The sequence below is a fragment of the Hemiscyllium ocellatum genome, chromosome 19 (genome assembly GCF_020745735.1).
Source record: "Hemiscyllium ocellatum isolate sHemOce1 chromosome 19, sHemOce1.pat.X.cur, whole genome shotgun sequence".
In the NCBI taxonomy this organism is placed as follows: domain Eukaryota; kingdom Metazoa; phylum Chordata; class Chondrichthyes; order Orectolobiformes; family Hemiscylliidae; genus Hemiscyllium; species Hemiscyllium ocellatum.
The window spans coordinates 46,035,887-46,056,887 of NC_083419.1; the positions used below are offsets into that span (position 1 = coordinate 46,035,887).

The following is a 21,001-nucleotide window of genomic DNA, read 5'->3' on the forward strand; positions in this document are numbered from 1 at the left end:
TTGCCCATGCCAAACAAGTTTCTCAAACTAAACCAGTCCCTGTGTTTGGCCCATATTCCTCTAAACCGTTCCTATCCATGTGCAAGTGCCTTTTAAATGCTTTAATTGTGCCTGCATCTACAACTTCCTCAGGAAGTTTATTGCACATACAAACCACCCTCAGGTGCCTTTTACATCTTTCTGCCTCTCACCTTAAAAAAATATGCTCTCTAATTTTTAACTCCCCTACCAGAGGGAAAAGGCCCTTCCTATTCACCTTATCTATGTCCCTAATGATTTTATAAATCTCTATAAAGATCACCCCTCAACTTCCTATGCTCTACTGAAAAAAGCCTTTCCAATGCAAGTCAAACCCTCCAGCCCCAGCAATATTCGTGCAGATCTTTTCTGAGCCCTCTTCAATGTAATAATATCATTCCTACAGCAGAATGACCAGAACAGCTCATAATCCTTCAAAAGATTGCATCCTAAGATTTAAAACTATAGATCAGAAGTCACACAACACCAAGTTATAGTCCAACAGGTTTATTTGAAATCACAAGCTTTTGTAGCGCTGCCCCTTCGTCAGATGAAGTGAAGAAAAGCATACAGGTGCAGAATTTATAGGCAGATACATACTTGGGCAGAGATCAAAAGATCATACAAATGGCCTAGGTGGAGTGTCGAATGATAAGTCTATCCAAGTGATCAAAAATATCAGATGGCATGAGTAAAGAGTCAACAGCTGAATAGCAAGTAAATGGGATTACCTCAATCCAATTATTGGAGCAGAGAGATAATCATAAACAATTAAAAATAAGGTGGTGCTAGCGACAAACCAAACATGATAGGTATAAGAGTCACATGCCAAGGATCTAATCAAAGTAACCAGGAATTCAAAAATGTACAAAGTAATTAAGGTAGAGCGATCATAACAAGTTATCCAAGTGATGGTGTTAAACAGGACAGCAAGGAAGATTTTGACAAATGCAAAATAGTGTGGTGAGGTCACATGTAGCACGACATGAACCCAAGATTATGGTTGAGGCTGTCTTCGTGGGTAGGGAACTTGACTATCCTGTTGTAATGTATTTTGAAGGCTGCTTACCCGAAGATCAGAGGCTGAGTACTCTTGACAGTTGAAGTGCCTCCCAAATACGAGGGAACATTCCTGTCTGACAATTGTTGCACAGCGTCCATTCATCTAATGCTGTAGTGTCTGCATAGTCTCGCCAATATACCATGCCTCGGACATTCTCACCAGCAGCAAGTGACATGACCATTGGCTGGGTCAGATGAGCACTTGCCGTGTACGTGATAGATGGTATTCCCACGTGATGGTAGTATCCATACCATCAATCTGACATGTCTTGCAGATGTTGCCGTGGCAGAGTTCAGTGGTGCTGTAGTCGCTGTCCTCCTGAATGCTGGGTATTTTGCTGCTAACAATAGTCTGTTTGAGGGCGAGAAGTGAGGGCATAAGGACGAACTTGGTGAGATTTTAATCTTCATCGATGCCATGTTGAAGGCAGCAAAGCACATGGCATAGTTTCTCCACTTTAGCAAATACTGGACAATGAATAGTGCTCTATAGACCACGTCCTGTGTCTGTCTTCTGAGGAAGTCATTGCAGTTTTTCGTTGTGGCACATTAAAACTAGCAACTGATGAGTTGAGCATAGTGTTCCGTTCTTACGGAGGTATATTGGTGAGACTATGCAGACGCTATGGCAAGGGGTGAATGAACAGCATGCAACAATTGTCAGACAGGATTGTTCCCTCCCAGTCAGGGAACATTTCAGCGGTCAATGATATTCAGCCTCCAATCTTCAGGTAAGAGTTCTCCAAGGCAGCTTTCGAGATACACAACAATGCAGAATTGCTGATCAGAAACTGATAGCCAAGTTCCGAATCCACGAAGATGGCCTCAATCGATTTCTTGGATTAATGTCGCACTACATGTAACATCACCACACTGTTCTGCACCTGTCAAAATCTTCCTTACAGTATTTGTAAAAGCTTCCTTATTGTCTTGTTTTAACACCACCACTCTGATAACTTATGATCTCTCTCTAACTTAATTAGGTTGTACAGTTTTGGATTACTGGTTAATTTGGTTAGACCTTCAGCATGTGACTCTTCTACCTATCATGTTATTCCAACTGTTTGATTTGCCTCCAGCACCAATATATTTTTAACTTTTAGTAGTTAGCTCCTTGCCTCAATTAATTGGATTACAGGTCACCTTCTTCACTTACTATTCAGCTGGTGACATTGTATTCTCATCATCTGATATATTCAATCACCTGAAGAGACTTATAATACGACACTGCACTCACACCATTTGTACAATGTTTTGATCTCTGTGCCTATATGTTTTGCTTCACTTCACCTGACAAAGGGACTGCACTCCAAAAGTTTGTGATTTCAATAAACCTGTTGGACAACAGTGTTTGCTCCACCCTCCACTTCAACTAATCACCATCACCCCCCCACCGTCGTTCATCTATCGTATTCCTAGCTACCTTTCCCCCCACTCCCAGTCCCCCTCCTCCTCCCATTTATCTCTCAGCTCTCTTGGGGCCTTCCACATTCCTGATGAAGATCTTATGCTCAAAACGTTGACTCTCCTGCTCCTCACCTGACCGGCTGTGCCTTTCCAGAGCCACACTTTTTGACTACAACAGTTGTGCAACTTCTTACCTTGTGCACCCCAGTCCAACACCAGCACCTCCACTTTATTTAAAATTATAAATAGACAATATTCAAAATGCACTCAATTGCCTTTAAAGTATTTGGAACATCATTTCCACTTTTGTCAGTCTAACTACACTAAAGCTTTATTCTGTTTTGCATTCAACTTTCTGGTCATTCTATATATTCTCTCACTCCATAAGCTCAAACCTTAGTTCACTACATTTTATCGAAAGCCTGATGACTATCTAGATTACATCTCTAAGATGATCCTTTTATATTCAGCTGTTCATATAGTCACATGATTTTTCACAACAAGAAAGAGTTAAACTTAGTACCAAATAAAAACCTCAGTAACATATTCCACAAACATAAGTTCTTGAAGACAGGTACAGAATTTGGGGAGTAAAGGTGACGTCCACATAGTTATCCTCTGGAACTGAAAAGTAACCCTCAGCTACTCCCATTTACCCTCAAGAGGCAGCTTCAAAGCAGCAATGACAGATCTAGAAGCACATACTCTGCGAGGGATGATGTATAAAGACTTACTAAAGGCACGTTTAAAGTCTTGTTTAAAAAAAACTCAAATGTTCAACAAAGAGCTTAACTAAGAGATGTCAAATATACTTACTTATAATACAACTTGTCCTTTTGGAATATTATCATTAAAAGAAACAAGTTCACCCAAATTTCTCTTATAAAGTGGAATTCAGCGTTTTCAAAGGACTGCAATTTATTTAATCAATTATTTACAGCTATCCTTATTCAAAATTAATAATTATAAAATTATCTAATTTTACACCCAAGAACATATTAGAAATATGCTAAATTTCATGTAAAACGGACTTGTCTCCTGCTTTAGTATTAAGCTATTGAATGACTGATACATAGCGCAATACTGAATTTGTCAGACAGGTGTATTTTATCCTTACAAGAACATTTCAATCAGAACTCAAGAAAGCTTGTGTTGAACTGCCCCACTACTAAACTACACTGAAAAATAGCATTTATAGAAGTAAAGAGATCAACGGGTCCATCTCCCGCACCACCCCCTAATCCATTACTCAACATTTTAAATTTGATACAGTACTTACATTCAGTAAGTCAGGTTCATGGATTACATTTGGATTCACTTCTTTCAACTCTGAACTTGAAGTGTCACATAGTTTTTCTTGGGCTGACATCAGGTCTCTTATTCCTCCTCTCCGATGCCTTAAGCCTGAGCTTAGACTCTCTTCTAACCGTAGGCCTTCCAGTTTGTTAACAATATAAAGTTGTTCTTTAAAAATAACTGTTGTTTTTGTTTGGTTCGGAATGCTGTTAATTTCAAAAACCTGTTTAAGAAGAGTACATAAATTAATCTTCTCATCCATATTTTGCACATACACAGTAAGTTAATACTGTATTAGTATCGGGAATTATTTTCGCTAATCATAGACAAGAGAAACATTGATTTTAGTACAAACTTCTCATGCATTCTCCAAGGTGAAGAGGAGGCCCAAACTACTGAGTTTATTTACTTTCCCAATTAAAAGGTCTCTCTTCCCAAGGTTGCCATTTAGTTCCAATGTTAGCAGCTTTATGGGACTTTGCAGTATTTTGGATGTAAACCTACATGCTGAGTGTCAACATATTAGTGCAACTTTGGACGGTATTGCAGATTCTATCAACAGTTGCCAACGTACATCAATGAATTAAGAAAAAGGACCCTGCTTATTTTTCTCATGCTTATCCAGGAACAGTCAAGCTGCATGCTAGTCGAAGTACGATAAGATTACCCTTATCACCAAAAGGCCAGAATCAAACTTAAGATTTTCAATCAACATGTCTTTTTACTGCATTGGAGAAAATAAAGGAAAGAAAACATAACACACCTAATGAAGAGCCAATCACAAATTCAATGTGCAAAGAGATCCATTAGAAACCATAAAGCAATCTCCACTTACTGCTTTGAGGTCCATTATCACACTTTGCCTCACTTTGTGAGGAGTCTGGGAATTTAACAAGACAAGCCTCATATTCTTTGCTCTCCCAACATTTGGGCACCCCTCTATAGAGAACTCAGATTTTTTTAAAATCCCATAAGTCCAAGCTATCAAATCTATGGAACTCCTTAATATCATCTGCTGAACATCATTTCTCCCAAATACTACTTGTGTATTCTTAACCTTTAATATAATATTGAAAACAGAATACGTAGGTTAACAGTATATATAAAACAAAACTATTAATGCATTTTTGCCAGAAATGTTATCAGGGTTGAGGCTGATACATTATGCATTTTTAAGGAAGTGGTAGATAAACTTTGTGCGTCTAAAGGTATCAAAGGATCTGGGGTGGGGGAAACAGGATTAGGCTATCAAGTTCAATGACCAGCCATGATCACAGTGAACGGCGGAGCTGTCTCAACAGGTCAAATGGCCTACTGCTACTGCTCTCTTCTATGCTATGTTTCCATGCTTTTACAAAGGGCAACAGTGCTAAAATTCAAATCCCAAAGTATCAATAAAATACGAGAACACAATTTAAATTGGGCTCCCAACAACCAAACTGAAAGCTGTGGTTCAATTTCCCCTGCTCTAGGGGTGTGATTTACCATCAATTCTTAATCTCATGGTATAGCACAACAACCTTATCAAATCTTTTGACTCACTGACTAACACTATAAAAGGAGTCTACAATATTGCAAAATGCAAGATTTTTACAAACTCGCCAACAGATTTTCAATATTATAAATCCACATATCCTCATTTAAAATAGTAGCTATCTCCATAAACATTTATAATGAGAAAATTGAAAAGTATTGAAATGGGAATCCTTTTTAATAGTTCTTATTACATTGTAGATAAAAGCCCGCATCACCACTGGAAGCACAGGTCCTCATTTCATTTGTCTAAATTTCATTATCTTTTTGTTAGTTTCATTATACATGTTGCCTGGCCCTGAACTCTCATTCTACTCATCTCTAAACATTCATCCAACATTCAAAATACTACAAATGCTGACAATCTAAGACAAAACAAAAACACTGGAGAAATGCAACAGCTCTGGGTGCATCCGTGCAGAAACAGAATTAATGTTTTGAGTTTAGATTTGAAACATTAACTCCACTTCTGTCTCCAAAGATGCTACCAGAGCTGTTAAGTTTCACCAGCACTGAGTACCTTTATTTCATACTACTTACATCCAGCCTTTCCCTCCTGTCCACTTGGTTATGAACTCTGATTCTATTTAAAGCAAATCTTGCTTTTCAGAAAAAGTTTATTTTCAAGTTGAGGAGCTTACTCTTTCTAGAAAAGATAATTCAGACTCAGTTTCCTTCTGCTCCTACTCTCAAGACTATATAGTTGATTCCCTGCTTGCAGTTTCCTTCATATCTTTCAAACTTTGAAAAAAAATTCATTCAGGCAAGACTGCTCCTTTCTGATACTTCTGGAACAAAGCCTGAGAAATTCATTTTTCATACGCACTTTTAAAAGACAGCAACACATGGACAGACAGACTGCTGTACGAATGGAAAATATACACTCAAACTAGCTGTGGTTCAAAAGAACAATAATAATAAAACTTTAAATCTAGCCCAACCACAAATAACACTCCACAGATGCAAATAATAAAGGATACTTGCTTTCGCCTTGGTCAGCTATCTTAAAATAATATTTTATCTACTTTACCATATGCTGCTTTCATTTCTAATGTGGCATCAATCCAACTCTGAAGCTAAGATTGCAGTCCCAAGTTAAAGTTAGAACTATCAACTCATCCATGTCAACCAGACAACCTAAAATTAATCTAGACCCATTTGCCTCCATGTTGTCCATGTTCTTCTCAAGCCTTTCAATTCAGATACCCATCCAGATGCCTTTTAAGTATTATAATTGTACCAGTCTCCACCACTTCCTCTGGCAGTTCACTCCATACATGCACCAATCTCTGCATCAAAAAGCTGCCCCTTAGGTCCCTTCTATATCTTTTCCCTCTCACTTTAAAGTTATGCATCTAGTCCTGGACTCAGCTACCCTGGGAAAAAGACCTTGGCTATTCACCCTATCTAAGCCCCTCAGGTTCTTATGAACTTTTAAACCCCTCAGTTTCCGACACTTCAGAGAAAATAGTTCCAGCCTATTCAGCCTCAAACCCTCCAATTCTGGCAACATCCTTGTAACTCTTTTCTGAATGCTTTCAAGTTTCACACCATCGTTCCTACAACAGGAAGACCAGAATTGAACGCAGTATTCCAAAGGTGGCCTAACCAATGTCCTGTACAGCAGCAACATGACCTCCAAGCCACTATACTTGATACACTAACCAATAAAGAAAAGCATACCAAACACTTTCTTCACTAGCCAGTCAACCTGTGACTCCACTTTCAAGAAACAGTGAACCTACACGCCAAGGTCTCTTTGTTCTGCAACACTCCCCAGGACCTTACCATTAAGTGTACAAGTCCTGCACTGATTTGCTTTTACAAAATGCAGCACCTCCCATTTATCTAAATTAAATTTCACCTGCCACACCTTGGCCCACCTGCCCATCTGATCAAGGTCCACTCCAAGGTAACCTTCTTGGCTGTCCACATCATCACCAATTTTGGTGTCATCTGCAAACTTACTAACTGTACCTCCTATGTTAACCTTCCAATCATTTATATAAATGATAAAAGCAGTCAACTCAGCACCGATTCTTGTGGCACACCACTGGTCACAGGCCTCCAGTCTGAAAAGCAACCCTCCACCACCACTCTCTGTCTCCTACCTTTGTGCTACTTTGTATAAAGTGTTAAAATTTCATACCTATTCTCTCCTCTGCAATATGAGCTTACTAATGTCAACTTCTTGCTGCTACAAAGTAAAATATTTGTCGCTCCATTACTAAGAATCATCCTGATCAAAAAAATACAAAAATGCATATGCAACTGACACAGACAATCCTACACAAAAAACTTACAAGAACAACTGAATAATGAGAACATCTAAGAAATCGATTAAGTAGACATGATTTCACTTGTATCAGTAGATCTTTAAACATCAATATTTAAAGTAATGTTTCCAAATAGTAGACTAGTACATTTTATTAAAGCATCTGGAAATTCCAAAACTAACATCAAGTTTAATTCAAATAAAAGTCAAAAATGGAGAGTATATTGCTCAGCATCTGAAACAAAATGGATAAGCTAAATACTTGAGGACCCTTTATCAGAACTCCTATTTGATCAGTCAGTCCAATAATCCAGATCACATGCCCTCCTGGTATGTAACACACTGATAGAGACTCTTAACAGAGGTGCCTTTGAAACTGTCAACATATTATTTAGAGCCATACAGTCCTACAGCACGAGATAGGCCCTTTGACCCAAACTAGTCCACGCTGACTAAAATGGCTGTCCATGCTAACCACATTTCCCTGCACTTGGCCCATATCCTTCTAAGTTGAAAAGTGTTGTGATGGAAAAGCACAGCCAGTCAGGCAGTATCCAAGCAGCAGGAGAGTTGATGTTTAGAGCATGAGGCCTTCATCAGGAATGAGGGGGAAGAGGCCCAAGGGGGCGGAGAGATAAATGGGAAGATGTTGGGACTGGGGGCAGAGGGCGGTAGCTGGGAATGTGATAAGTAGATGAAGGTGGGAGTGAAGATGATAGGTCAGACAGGAGGGTGGAGCAGATAGGTGGGAAGGAAGATGGACAGGTAGGACAGTGCCAAGTTGGAAGGTTGGATCTTGGATGGGGGGGGGGGGGGGAGGAGGAGGAGGAGGGGGGGGGGGGGGGGGGGGGAGGAAAATGAGGAAACTGGTGAAATCCACATTGATCTCGTGTGGTTGGAGAGTCCCAAGACGAAAGATGAGGTGTTCTTCCGCCAGGCTTTGGGTGGTTAGAGTTTGGCGGTTGAGGCAGCCCAAGACTTGCATGTCCTTGACAGAGTGAGAGGAGGGAATTAAAGTGTTCAGCCATAGGATGGTTAACACCCCCCCTCGCACTCCATCAAGGACATGCAAGTTCTGGGCCACCCAAAGTCTGGAGGAAAAACGCCTCATCTTTCATCTTAGGACTCTCTGACCACATAGGATCAATGTGAATTTCACCAGTTTCCATATTTCCCCTTCCTTACCTTATCCCAGATCCAATCTTCCAACTCAGCACCGCCATCTTGAACTGTCTTTCCCACATGTCTGCTCCACCCTTCTCTCCTACCTATCACCTTCACTCCCACCTTCATCTACCTATCGCATTCCTGGCTACCATCCTTCCAGCCCCACCCTCTTCCCATTTATCTCTCAGCCCCCTCGGGCTACAAGCCTCATTCTTGACGAAGGGCTTAAGCTCAAAATGCTGATTCTCCTGCTCCTCGGGTTCTCCGAGGCTTCTCTTTGCAGCCCTTGAATAATGGCACAACATTCGCTACCCTCTAGTCGTCCAGGATCTCACCCATGACTAACGATAATGCAAAAATATCAGCCAGGGCCCCATAATTTCTTGTCTAGCCTCCTGCAATGTTCTTGGATATATCTGGTCAGAATCAGGAGATTTATCAACCTTCATACATTTTAATACATCCAACACCACCTCTACTGTGATATGGACTGCCTCCAAGTCTTCATGTCTTTCTCCACAATAAACATACAGGTGAAATATTCATTAAGAACCTCACCCACCTCCTACAGTTCTACATATACATGTCCACTTTTGTCCATGAGGGGCCTTATTCTCTTTCTAGTTTTTTTTTCTTTCATATACTTAAAAGTACCTCTTTGGATTCATCCTAATCTTCTCAGCCAAGGCTATCTCGTGTCCTATTTTCACCTTCCTGAATTCCTTCTTCAGTAAACTCCCTGTATTCCCTATATAATCCAGAGATTCCCTTGATCCCAGCTGTACCTTTTCTGGTCAAAGCCTCAATATTTCCTAATCCAGGGTTGCCTATTCCTGCCAACCTTGCAACATATAGACCTTGATCTCTAGCTACCTCACTTTTGAAGACCTCCCACTTGCCAGGCATCCCTTTATCTGCAAACAAACTACTCCAATCAACCCCATAAGCTCCTAATTCCCCTTGCCCCAATTTAGAATGTGAACCAGTTTTGTCCCTTTTCATAACTATTAATAGAACTATGGTCACTGGTCCCAAAGTGTTTTCCTACTGTCCCCTCCATCACCATCTTGTCCTATTTCCCAAGAGAAGGTCCAGTTTTTCCCCTCACTGAGTAGGGCCCTCTATATACTGCTTGAGAAAACTTTCCTGAATGCACTTAACAAATTCCATCCCATCTAAGCCTTTAACAATCTGGCAGTCACAGTCTATGTTAGGAAAATTAAAATCCCAACCTTATTCCTCTTGCAAATCTTCCCAATCTCCCAACATAATTTTTCCTCTAATTCTCTTAACTATTTGGGAGTCTATAGTACCATCCCAATAATGTCACCATCCCTTATTAACTCCACCCACAAAGCCTCACTGGATGATCCTTCAGTTATTTCATTTGATTACTGCTGTGATAATCGCCTAAATCAAAATTACAACTCACCCCCCACTTCCACCACTCCTGTCACGCCTAAAGCACATGTAACCTGGCACATTAAGCTGTCAGTCCTGTTCCTCCCTTAGCCATGTTTCTGTAATGGCTATTAGTTCCTAATCCCACGTATCGATCCACACCCTGAGTTCATCAGCCTTATTTGTCAGTCCTCTTGCATTGAAATAAATGCAATTTAATCCAACAGGCATTCCTTGCTCCCTGTTGTGTTCCAGCCAGACCGGTCTCTTCAACCTACTATTTCTGATTATTGTATCTCCTTTGAGCCTCGCACTTGCCTCCCTGCTGTTGAGAATCCCACCTCCCAGTCTACTTTAAAAACTTTCTCTTGCAGCACTAGCAAACCTGGCCGCCAAGATATTGGGTCCCCTTCAGTTCTGGTGCAAATGACTCTGCCCCCCTTGAACAGGTCACCACTGCCCCAGAAAAAATCCTAACAACCTAAAAATCTGAATCTCTGCCCACTGCACCAATTCTTTAGCCACTTACTCAGCTGTCACATCCTCCTGTTGTTACCCTCACTAGCACATGGCACTGGAAGTAATCCAGAGATTATCACCAACGAGGTCCTGGTTTTTAAACTTTTTTTCCTAGCTCTCTTATCACTGTGCAGGACCTCATCCCTATTTCTACCCATGTCATTTGTGCCAACATGTACAATGACTTCTGGCTGCTCCCCCTCCCCCTTGAGAATGTTCTGCAGCTGCTCAGACATCCTGGACCCTGGCACCAGGAAGGCAACTCGCCATCCTGGATTCCCGTTTGCAGCTACAGAATCACCTATTTGTCCCCTAACTGTCGAGTCTCCTATCGCTCAGGTCCTGTTTACGTTTACCCTTTCCTGCTGTGCTCCAGAGCCAGTCATAGTGCCATCAACCTAGCTACTACTGCTTTCCCCAAATGGTCATCTCCCCCCAATACAATCCAAAATGGTATACTTGTTTTTGAGGCCACGGGGACTTCCTGCACTCTCTGCTGATTTCATTTGCCTTTCCACCCAGCTACTCTCTGTCTGCACCTCACTAAAACTCTTATCTATGAAACACTCAGCACCTCAGATGACCTGGAGTGAATCCAGCTCCAGCTGCTGTCTCCCAGGAGCTGCAGCTGGGTGCACTTCCCTCAGGTGTAGTCATCAGGGACATTGGAAGTCTCCCTGAGCTCTCACACCCTGCAGGAGGAACATGCAACTGTCCAAACTGTTGTAAAACTAAAAAGAAAAGATCTTCACCTGAGCTCACCTGTACTTTTGCTGAGCTGCTGCTCTCCAAAACTTCTCCAGCCAAATCCTTCCTTCTTACCCCTCCACCTGTCTTTTTTGTGTTCGGGGTGCCGGGGTGGGGGGGTGGGGGGGGGGGGGGGGAGAGAACACATTAGTGTAATGTGATGTAATGTTTCAGTCTTAAACACTCCTTGACACCAGGCCCACAACAAGTTGCTTTTCAGTGCAAGTGACTGCTTGTCCTCAGAGGATGTCTTGCTGAGGTCCTCCATTTTAAATAAAGAGACAGGAATTTAAAAGGAGTGATTAGATTACATTAGATAAGATTCCCTACAGCGTGAAAGCTGGCCCTTCAGTCCAACAAGTCCGCAACAACCCTCCGAAGAGTAACTCACACATGACCCATTCCCCTACTAACGCACCTATCACTATGGGCAATTTAGCATGGCCAATTCACCTGACCTGCACATCTTTGGATCATGGAAGGAAACCAGAGCACCCGGAGGAAACCAACGCAGACACGGGGAGAATGTGCAAACTCCACACAGACAGCTGCCAGAGGCTAGATTTGAACCCAGTCCCTGGCACTACGAGACAGCAGTGCTAACCCATGGGAACTTGTGCAAGTGTAAGGTTTTTAATATAAGAGATTTCTAAATAATACCCAGGAGGAGTCAAAAGATTTATTGTATATAATAGGGTGCTCGCCCAAAATAGGGTTTAACATAGCTAGTTTAGACAACAGCATTTACATTTCAGAAATACCTTTTTGCTAACATATGCAGTTTTGCCTTCTGCAATACAGCAACTACACACAAGCTTTGATAGTGAAGTAGTGCAAGACTCCATGGTCATCAAATTATAAACCTAACTTAAAAATATCAAATTGTGCCTGTATGATATACAAAATTTCTATATTGCTGCATTGTGCAACAATTTAAGTGTATACGCAATGCACACTACATTTTCCTGATAGACTCTGCTAATTGGCATGTCATTCGGTCTGGGTTTGCCCTCTCCTCGTCTATCGAGTATTTATCAAATAATCACCTGCAATGACATTTCTTGTTGCTTTCACAAAAGTACTTCTGCTGGCACGCATATCTCTATAGCTTCCTCCTAGTTTTCACCTTCCTGATGCCCTCGGTAACAGCATTTAAAAATACAGTTCCCGGTTCCACATACAGATAAAGTCAACACTTCAACATCACATCCAGCTTTTTTCATTTCTCCACTGTCCCAAAATTGTCACACCATTTGCCCAACATCAAATATTGGCTAAGCAGAAATTTCATCCAGTTAAACATTAGGAACACAGAAGTCATCATCCTCCATCCCTACCACAAAATCCATTCCCTAACCACCACCTCCACCTCCCTCCTTGACAACTGTTCAAGTTGAATACAACTATTTGCAACTGTGGTGTCATATTGAATACCAGGGTGAGCTTCTGACCCAATGTACACAGCAGCAAGAATTGCCATTTTTTTCCTCATTGCCTAACTCCATCCCTTCCTCATTCTGATTGTTGTTCATCCCTTGCTACATTTGAATGGAACAAATCTAACACTTCATCTTCAGCCTCCATACAGTAGACAGCATCTAAAACACTTTGCTACCTGCGTCCTAACTGGTACCTTCCCTCAATCAACTATCATCCTTGTCTGTGTTAAACTATACTGGTTCACGAACAAGTAGTACCTGAACTTTAAAGTTCCTATCCTATTTTCAAATACTTCTATGGCCTCACCATGACTGTAACCTCCAACAACCATCAAGACATCTCTTCTCCTCTGATTCAGGTCTCTTCAACACCTCAGATTTTAATCACTCTATTAGTCACCTTGCTTCAAACTCCCAAGGCCTTGAACTCTGGAAAACCCACTTTAAACAACTTGATTGCTCTTTCCTTTCTTTGAAAGTGCTCCTTAAAACCTAACTCTTTGCCCACACTTTTGGTCTTCTGTCCTACGATCTCATGTGTCAATTTTACTTTATATCATCATTCCCATGAAGCACCTTGGGACAGGTAACTACATTAAAAAGTTATTAAATACAATTTGTTTTGTTAATGTCAGTGATCCAGACAAAATGTCAGAACAGGTGTTGTTACATCTTCCAATGTTAACAAAGTCTTTACTGAATAATTCCTTACTAAGTTCTCTAGATGAAATGTTTTCTAATTGTAATATAAAACGTACAAAGTAGCGAATAAAATTAGCTAAAAGTCTGAACACTGTGTTATTTGGTTACTAATATAAATCTGAGCTCTAATAATTGAAGTAATAAATTCTTTTAACTTTTCACAAGTTAAATTTTCAGAAAATTAGGTGCATTTAATTACACCCAGAAGAAATGTTGGCTACAAGCAAAATTGAAACAGATAAATTCAACATGCCAAAGTACAAGGCTTTAGGTTCTTTCATTTAGTTTGTTAGTTTATCGTACATTGCTTAAATTGCTTGTCTACACTGTCATTATAGACGAGAGGGTGATCGATGAATTTGAATGATCACTGCTCTGATTAATCTAATCACATTTTAAAATACAAGTTTCTCAAAGGTAATTTACTTTACTGACAGTCAGGTGAGTGAACCTAAACAACTTCTGTAGTCAACTCTAATTCTAACACAGGGACGTTAAAAGATAGGTGCACTAGTATTGAAGTTGTGTTCTCAATTAGTGATAGACTGATTGTTTGGACTACAGAACTGAGTTCTCACTGCCCTCAAATCAAGTTTCTGACTGGAAGTAAAATGCAATCACTGCAACAAAGCACTACTAACTTTCTACCTTCCTTATTATAATACAAACAGACTTTTCTGGGGCATGAGGTTGTGGACACCATGATTTGCCAGTGCATGATGCCACAATAATTTGGACCCCTGGCAATCTATAACAATAGAATCACTTTGGATGCATCGATGTTATTTTATCAGAAAGTGTTCAAATGAGAATTGGTTCTGTTTTGACACCACTCCACACCATGTTAAGCAATCGAACAGACACAGCTCAGATATGGCCACTTCAACTAGAGTATGGAAGGGTGCCCAACTCAACGAAACTATAACCATGCTGCTCATTCCAACCACTCCCATGTGACTCACTGGTCACAAAGAAAACAAAATTAAAAAGGGAAGATCAATAGGGTGTGGAGTTAGGAGAAAAGGAAAATGTGATCTAGACTTAAAAGTGATTGGGAATAAAAGGGACAATATGATCCAGATTGGGAAAATTATGCATTTTTTCATCACTCCCCCTGCTCTATAGTAATTTTGTCATCACTGAAGTTAGGTGAATTGGCCTGTTGCTATTAGGTTTATCCCTTCTTTTTTGAGGAACTTTTGCAAACTTCTCATCCTCTGGCATGTTCAACATTCAAGTAGAAACATATGAACTTATGAACATATTTAAGGCTGCTCTGCTACTAAATAAATCATTGCTGATCCATCTGTATTCCAAATTTCACAATTCTGGTCTCCCTCCTGTAGGAAGGATGTTGTGAAACTTGAAAGGGCTCAGGAAAGATTTTCAAGGATGTTGTCATGGTTGGAAAATTTGAGCTATAGAGGGAGGCTGAATAGGCTAGGGCTGTTTCATAGAATCCCTACAGTGTGGAACCAGGCCAATTGGCCCAACATGTCTACAATGACCATTCAAAGAGTATTCCCCTACCCCATTACTCGACATTTATCCTGACTAATGAACCTAATCTAGGTATCCCTGAACACTATGGGCAATTTATCATAGCCAATTCACCTAACCTGCACATCTTTGGACTGTGGGAGGAAACTCATGCAAACACGGGGAGAATGTGCGAACTCCACACAGACAGTCACCCGAGGTTGGAATCAAACCCAGGTCCCTGGCACTGTGAGGCAGCAGTGCTAACCACTGGGCCACTCCCTTGAGCGTCAGAAGCTGAGGGGTGACCTTATAGAGGTTTATAAAATCATGAGCAGCATGGATAGGGTAAGTAGAAAAGGGTTGTTGGGGGGAGTCCAGAACTAGAGGGCATAAGTTTAAGGCAAGAGAAAAAAATTTGAGAGAGACCTAAGGGGCAACTTTTCCCACACAGAAGGTGCGTATATGGAATGAGCTGCCAGAGGTGGTGGTGGAGACTTGTACAATTAAAGCATTTAAAGGGCATCTGGATGGCTATATGAATAGGAAGGGTTGAGAGGGATATGGGCAAAGTGCTGGCAAATGGGACTGAGTCAGCTTCCATGAGCTCAATTTTAACTGCCTATACCATATAGATTTTTGGCAGAGGTGTGATAGGCACAATATTAGATTAAATGTCCAGTCCAACATCTTTACAATAGTCTCCATGCTGCCCCCCCCCCCCCCCCCCCGCAACAATATGGGTTGTGGCCCGTTAACAAAATCAGCTACACAAACCACCTCGATTAATGACATGAAGGTACTCCAACATGACTGATAGGTAGGGGGAATCTAGGTTTTTTGACCCAGTGACAGTGAAGAAACACAATATATTTCCAAGCCAGGACAGTGTTTATATCTTGGTGTGGAAACTTGGATGTGGTGGTATTTGGTAGGTGCTAATGAAGGAATCTTTGAGAGTTACTGCTGTACAACTTTTCAATGGCAAACACCACTATCACTGGTCATGGGAGAAATGAGCATTTAAGGTCTAGATGGTGTGCCAATCACTTGCCTATTTCACCTTCGATGTCGTCAAGCTGTTGAATCTACACTCACCCAATCAAATCAAGTATATTCCATCACTCCTGACTTCTGTTTGTAGAGGCAGACAGGTTTATATGTCTGGTCTAGTTCATTTGCTGATCAAAGGTAACGCCGGGGATATTGACAGAGTTTGAATGTTGGTCATGCCATTAAATATTATTATGGGCTAATGTTTGAATTCTGTTATTGAAAACAGTCATTGCTTGACACTTGTGCAGCAGAAAAGTTATTTGCCACTTGTCAGCCAATGCCAGAATGTCATACAGATCTTGCTACATTTGGACATGACTGTTTCAGGATAACTCATGAATGGTGCAAAACTTTATGCAACAGGGCACACCTCACTTCTGATCTTGTGATGGAGGGAAGGTTATGATGAAACAGTTTAAGATGGTTGGATGGGACAATGCTCTGAGAAACTCCTGCAATTATGTCCTGGAACTGAGATATTTAACCTCCAACAACCAAACAACCTATCATTCTGTGAAGTATGACTCCATCCAATGTACAATTTTCCCCAATTTCCACTGGCTTGAAATTTGCCAGCGATCTTTGACACCAAGGCAACGTTTAACTTAGTGTGGAATCAAGGGCAGCTGAAAATGTGTTGCTGGTCAAAGCACAGCAGGTCAGGCAGCATCCAAGGAACAGGAAACGTCGAATTTCCTGTTCCTTGGATGCTGCCTGACCTGCTGTGCTTTGACCAGCAACACATTTTCAGCTGTGATCTCCAGCATCTGCAGACCTCACTTTTTACTGGAATCAAGGGCAGTCACTCTCAACTCACCTCAAGTTCAGCTCTTTTATCCATTTTTGTTCCAAGAGTGTAATGGGGTCAGATGCTGAGTGACCCTGATGGAACCCAAACTGAGCGTCAGCTAACAGCTAAGTGTCAACTAATGGCACTATCATTGGCCTTTGTTGATCAAAAGGTAAACCGCAGATTAGATTAGATTTCCTACAGTATGGAAACCGGCCCTTCAGCCCAAAAGGTCCACACCACCCTCCGAACAGTAACCCATTCTCCTACCCTTTAAAATTCTTGACTAATGCACCTAACACTGTAGGCAATTTAGCATAGCCAATTCACCTGACCAGCACATCTTTGGATTATGGGAGGAAACTGGAGTAGCCAGAGAAAACACACACAGACACGGGGAGAATGTGCAAACTCCACACAGACAGTTGCCTGAAGTGGAAATCATACCTGGGTCCCTGACATTGTGAGGCAGCAGTGCTAACCACTGAGCCACCAGGCTGCCCCTAAGAGGTGTAATTGGTCAGATTGACTTTGTCCTGTTTCTTAAAGGGCAATTATAGATGATCAATCACAAACGTATCCACAGGTGGGCAGGTCAGATGAATTGACCATGCTAAATTGCCCATAGTGTTAGGTGCATTAGTCAGGAGTGAATATAGGGTAGGGACTTGGTCTGGGTGGGTTACTCTTCAGGAGGGTCAGTGTGGACTTGTTGGGCCGAAGGGCCTGTTTCCATAGGAAATCTAAGCTAATGTAATGTACTGATTGATAGGGTAGCCTATCATCTAGAGTTGAAAAATGTGGTGCTGGAAAAACACATTAGGCCAGGCAGCATCCGAGGGGCAGGAGAGTCGACATTCCTTCTTCAGGAATGAGGCTGGTGTGCCAAGCGGGCTGAGATAAAAGGTAGATGGAGGGAATTTGGGGGAGGGGTGCTGGGAATACAATAGGTGGAAGGAGGTGAGGGTGATTGGCCGAAGATGGGGTGGGGGCAGAGAGGTTGGGAAGAAGATTGCAGGTCAAGAGGGTGGTGCTGAATTCGAGGGTTGGGACTGAGATAAGGTGGGGGGAGTGGAAATGAGGAAGCTGCAGAAATCTACATTCATCCCCGTGTGGTTGGAAGGTTCCTAGGCGGAAGATGAGGTGCTCTTCCTCCAGGCATCGTGTGGCCAGGGTCTGGCAATGGAGAAGGCCAAGGACCTGCATGTCATTGGCAGAGTGGGAGGGGGAAGTAAAGTGTTCAGCCATGGGGCAGTTGGGGTTGGTTGGTGCGGGTGTCCCAGCTTATCATCTACTCTTGCTATTTTGGTTTTTTTTTGGAACACTGCTGCAGGTATCCTGATTCACAGCAAATCCCAGTTACCAATCAATGCTGTGTTTTGCTGGAACAAAATTGGCTCATAGTCCACTCAAAAGTGATTTGGGAAAAAAACTCTCATTTTCATTTTGAGGTGCGTCCCGGGTGTCAGCCATTCGAGTCTGAATTTGACAGTATGAGAAGGATCACATACTTTCTCCTGGGCACCATGCTTTGTCTGAACTAGCTCTAGCTTTCCTAACAGTAAGCGGTCAGATCAAGTCATTGACTGGATTTCTTGACCACAGGCAGGATCCGATTTACTCATTCCTTAAAAACTTTGGGGTGCCATCGTCCAGGGGGAGAAGGAATGGGAACTGTACTCGGGGTGACTTGTGTTGCACTGGGATGGACGTTGCCCTCCCTGAGGCGCCAGCACCTGCTCCGTCTGCCCTCCCATGGACACAGGGCTCTCTCCCTCCTGCAAAGCCCCATACTCCCCGAGGCGCGTACACAGACACGCTCACACCGCCCTCCCTTCTCCCCACACACACAGACCAGGGAGAGAGGGCCGCCAGCTGAGCCTGACCCTCCGCCCGGACACACAGCCACCGCTCGCCGGTTGGCTCTCCCCGAGGCAGCTGTCACTCTCGGGCAACAATGAAGCGGCCGCCACATCCCCTCAGCATCAGTACCCGGTGGCCCGACTACAGCTAGCCAACACTGAGCTCGGCGGCTTCCATTACCTGCCCGACGGAGAGGCCGTTACTTCTCCTCACACTGCGCTCCCTTTCAAGTGCGAGGCGCCGCTGCCACTCACAGCCCCATCGCCCGTCGCTCTCGGTTGCTCCGCAGCGTCAGACATCTCCTGAGCAGCTCTCGGCCAATAGGAAGGGGCCATGGGCGATAAACCAGACGTCACATCCTCCGCAGGACCGGAAGCGGCCCTGGGGTTTCTGGGAGCTGAAGTGCCCAAGGTTTGGTAAACATCGCAATGGTTGGCTCCTTCGGCGTCGGGGAAGAGAGACACGAGAATGGAAAAAGATTCTTTGTTCGCTTCGTGTGAAAAAAAGAAAATGCCAATAGTGCTGCTTCTGAAAACTGCCTAATGCTTTTAAAAAAAAGTTGGTTGTGCAAGAGCAGCCTAGTGTGAAAAATAGTGTAAGGATTTTGTGTAATAAATGGTGTACAGAAAGACTTGCATTTATGTCGGAGTTTTCATAATTGTGCGTACATCGACTGCTATCTTCGAATGAACTATTTCCTGAAATGTAGGCATTAGACGTGGCTGAAATGTAGCAGCGGATTTGGGCAAACCAAACTTTCACAAGCAGTGTCATGATGACCAGTTGATTTGTTTTTGTATTGATCCTGAAGAAGGGCTCATGCTCGAAACGTCGATTCTCCTGCTCCTTGGATGCTGCCTGACCTGCTGCGCTTTTCCAGCAACACATTTTTCAGCTGTTGATAAGTATTAGCACCAAGGATAATGGTGGCATGCCATTACTTACATCCAATGGAGCAGGTAGTTTAATGTCTTCTAGGAAAGAGCACAACTTCAATGATGCATTGGCCTCTCTATTTTATAATATGAGCAATATTCCTCAGCCTTCCTTAAGATGTCCCTTTGTCCCAGACCCAAAACTTGTATCTTCTCTGTTTCATTTATCTTCTCTTGTGTGCTCTCCAAGGTTATGCTCATGAGTTAAAAATCACACAAAATCAAGTTATAGTTCAACAGGATTATTTAGAAGTAGTAGCTTTTGAGGCACTGCCTCTTCAGGTGATTCTCCTGATGAAGAAAACTAGTGCTTCCAAATCAACCTATTGGACTATAACCTGATGTGTGATTTTTTAACTTTGTCCACACCGTGGGTGGCACGGTGGCACAGGTGGGCGGCACGGTGGCACATAGTGGGCGGCACGGTGGCACAGTGGTTAGCACTGCTGCCTCACAGCGCCTGTAGACCCGGGTTCAATTCCCAACTCAGGCGACTGACTGTGTGGAGTTTGCACATTCTCCCCGTGTCTGCGTGGGTTTCCTCCGGGTGCTCCGGTTTCCTCCCACAGTCCAAAGATGTGCGGGTCAGGTGAATTGGCCAAGCTAAATTGCCCGTAGTGTTAGGTAAGGGGTAAATGTAGGGGTATGGGTGGGTTGCGCTTCGGCGGGTCGGTGTGGACTTGTTGGGCCGAAGGGCCTGTTTCCACACTGTAAGTCTAATCTAATCTAATCTAAAAAAAAACCAGTCCACCAGCACCTCCAATTCATGAAAGTTGTTTGCTACTGACATAATTCCATTCCTACTAAACTGCTGACTGAACAACTTCTCAAGGGTTTATGAATAGATACTGAAAATGGTACCGACTCTTTGAAACTGTTCTCTCCCCTTCCAAAACATCTGTTGTCATCCCAGTTTTCCAAAAGAGCATAAAAAAATTGGGTTTGAAGAGGTCATTCAGCCCATATTGTCTATGCTGCCACAAAAACTTAGGGAAAGACCTACTTTTTAAGGTCATGATCTGATGCCCTGTAAGTTATGTCGCTTTGTAACATGCATTTTTTAAAAAGCCAGCATTTAACGACAAGACCTCTTGTGATTGTAAATTTTAAGAAAACTAATAACTTTCTTCCCAACATGTAACAGGACATGGAAAACTTGACACTCTCACGCATACACGTGCACAAAGTGACCTCTCCAATACACAAGCTGCAGACCACATAATGAGAATGCATGTACAAATTAAAATTGTAAATATGCCGACAGATTTAGAGCCACTACACTTGATTGTGCCTCACGTTCCTTGGAAGTGTT

At 42.4% G+C, this 21,001-nt stretch overlaps 1 protein-coding gene across 1 annotated transcript in view; it reads right to left on the bottom strand.

The window, feature by feature from the left end:
* The window catches only part of LOC132824961 (adiponectin receptor protein 2-like), a 67,911-nt gene extending 48,870 nt beyond the window's left edge, over positions 1-19,041 (bottom strand). The window contains exons 1-3 of the mRNA XM_060839878.1: positions 18,935-19,041; positions 11,441-11,512; positions 3,767-4,006 (exon numbers count right to left, since the gene is read on the bottom strand). Of these exons, the coding sequence (XP_060695861.1) occupies positions 3,767-3,856 (90 nt within the window). The 5' untranslated portion in view covers positions 3,857-4,006; positions 11,441-11,512; positions 18,935-19,041. The remainder of the gene's footprint in view (positions 1-3,766; positions 4,007-11,440; positions 11,513-18,934) is intronic.
* Positions 19,042-21,001: the final 1,960 nt, after the last annotated feature.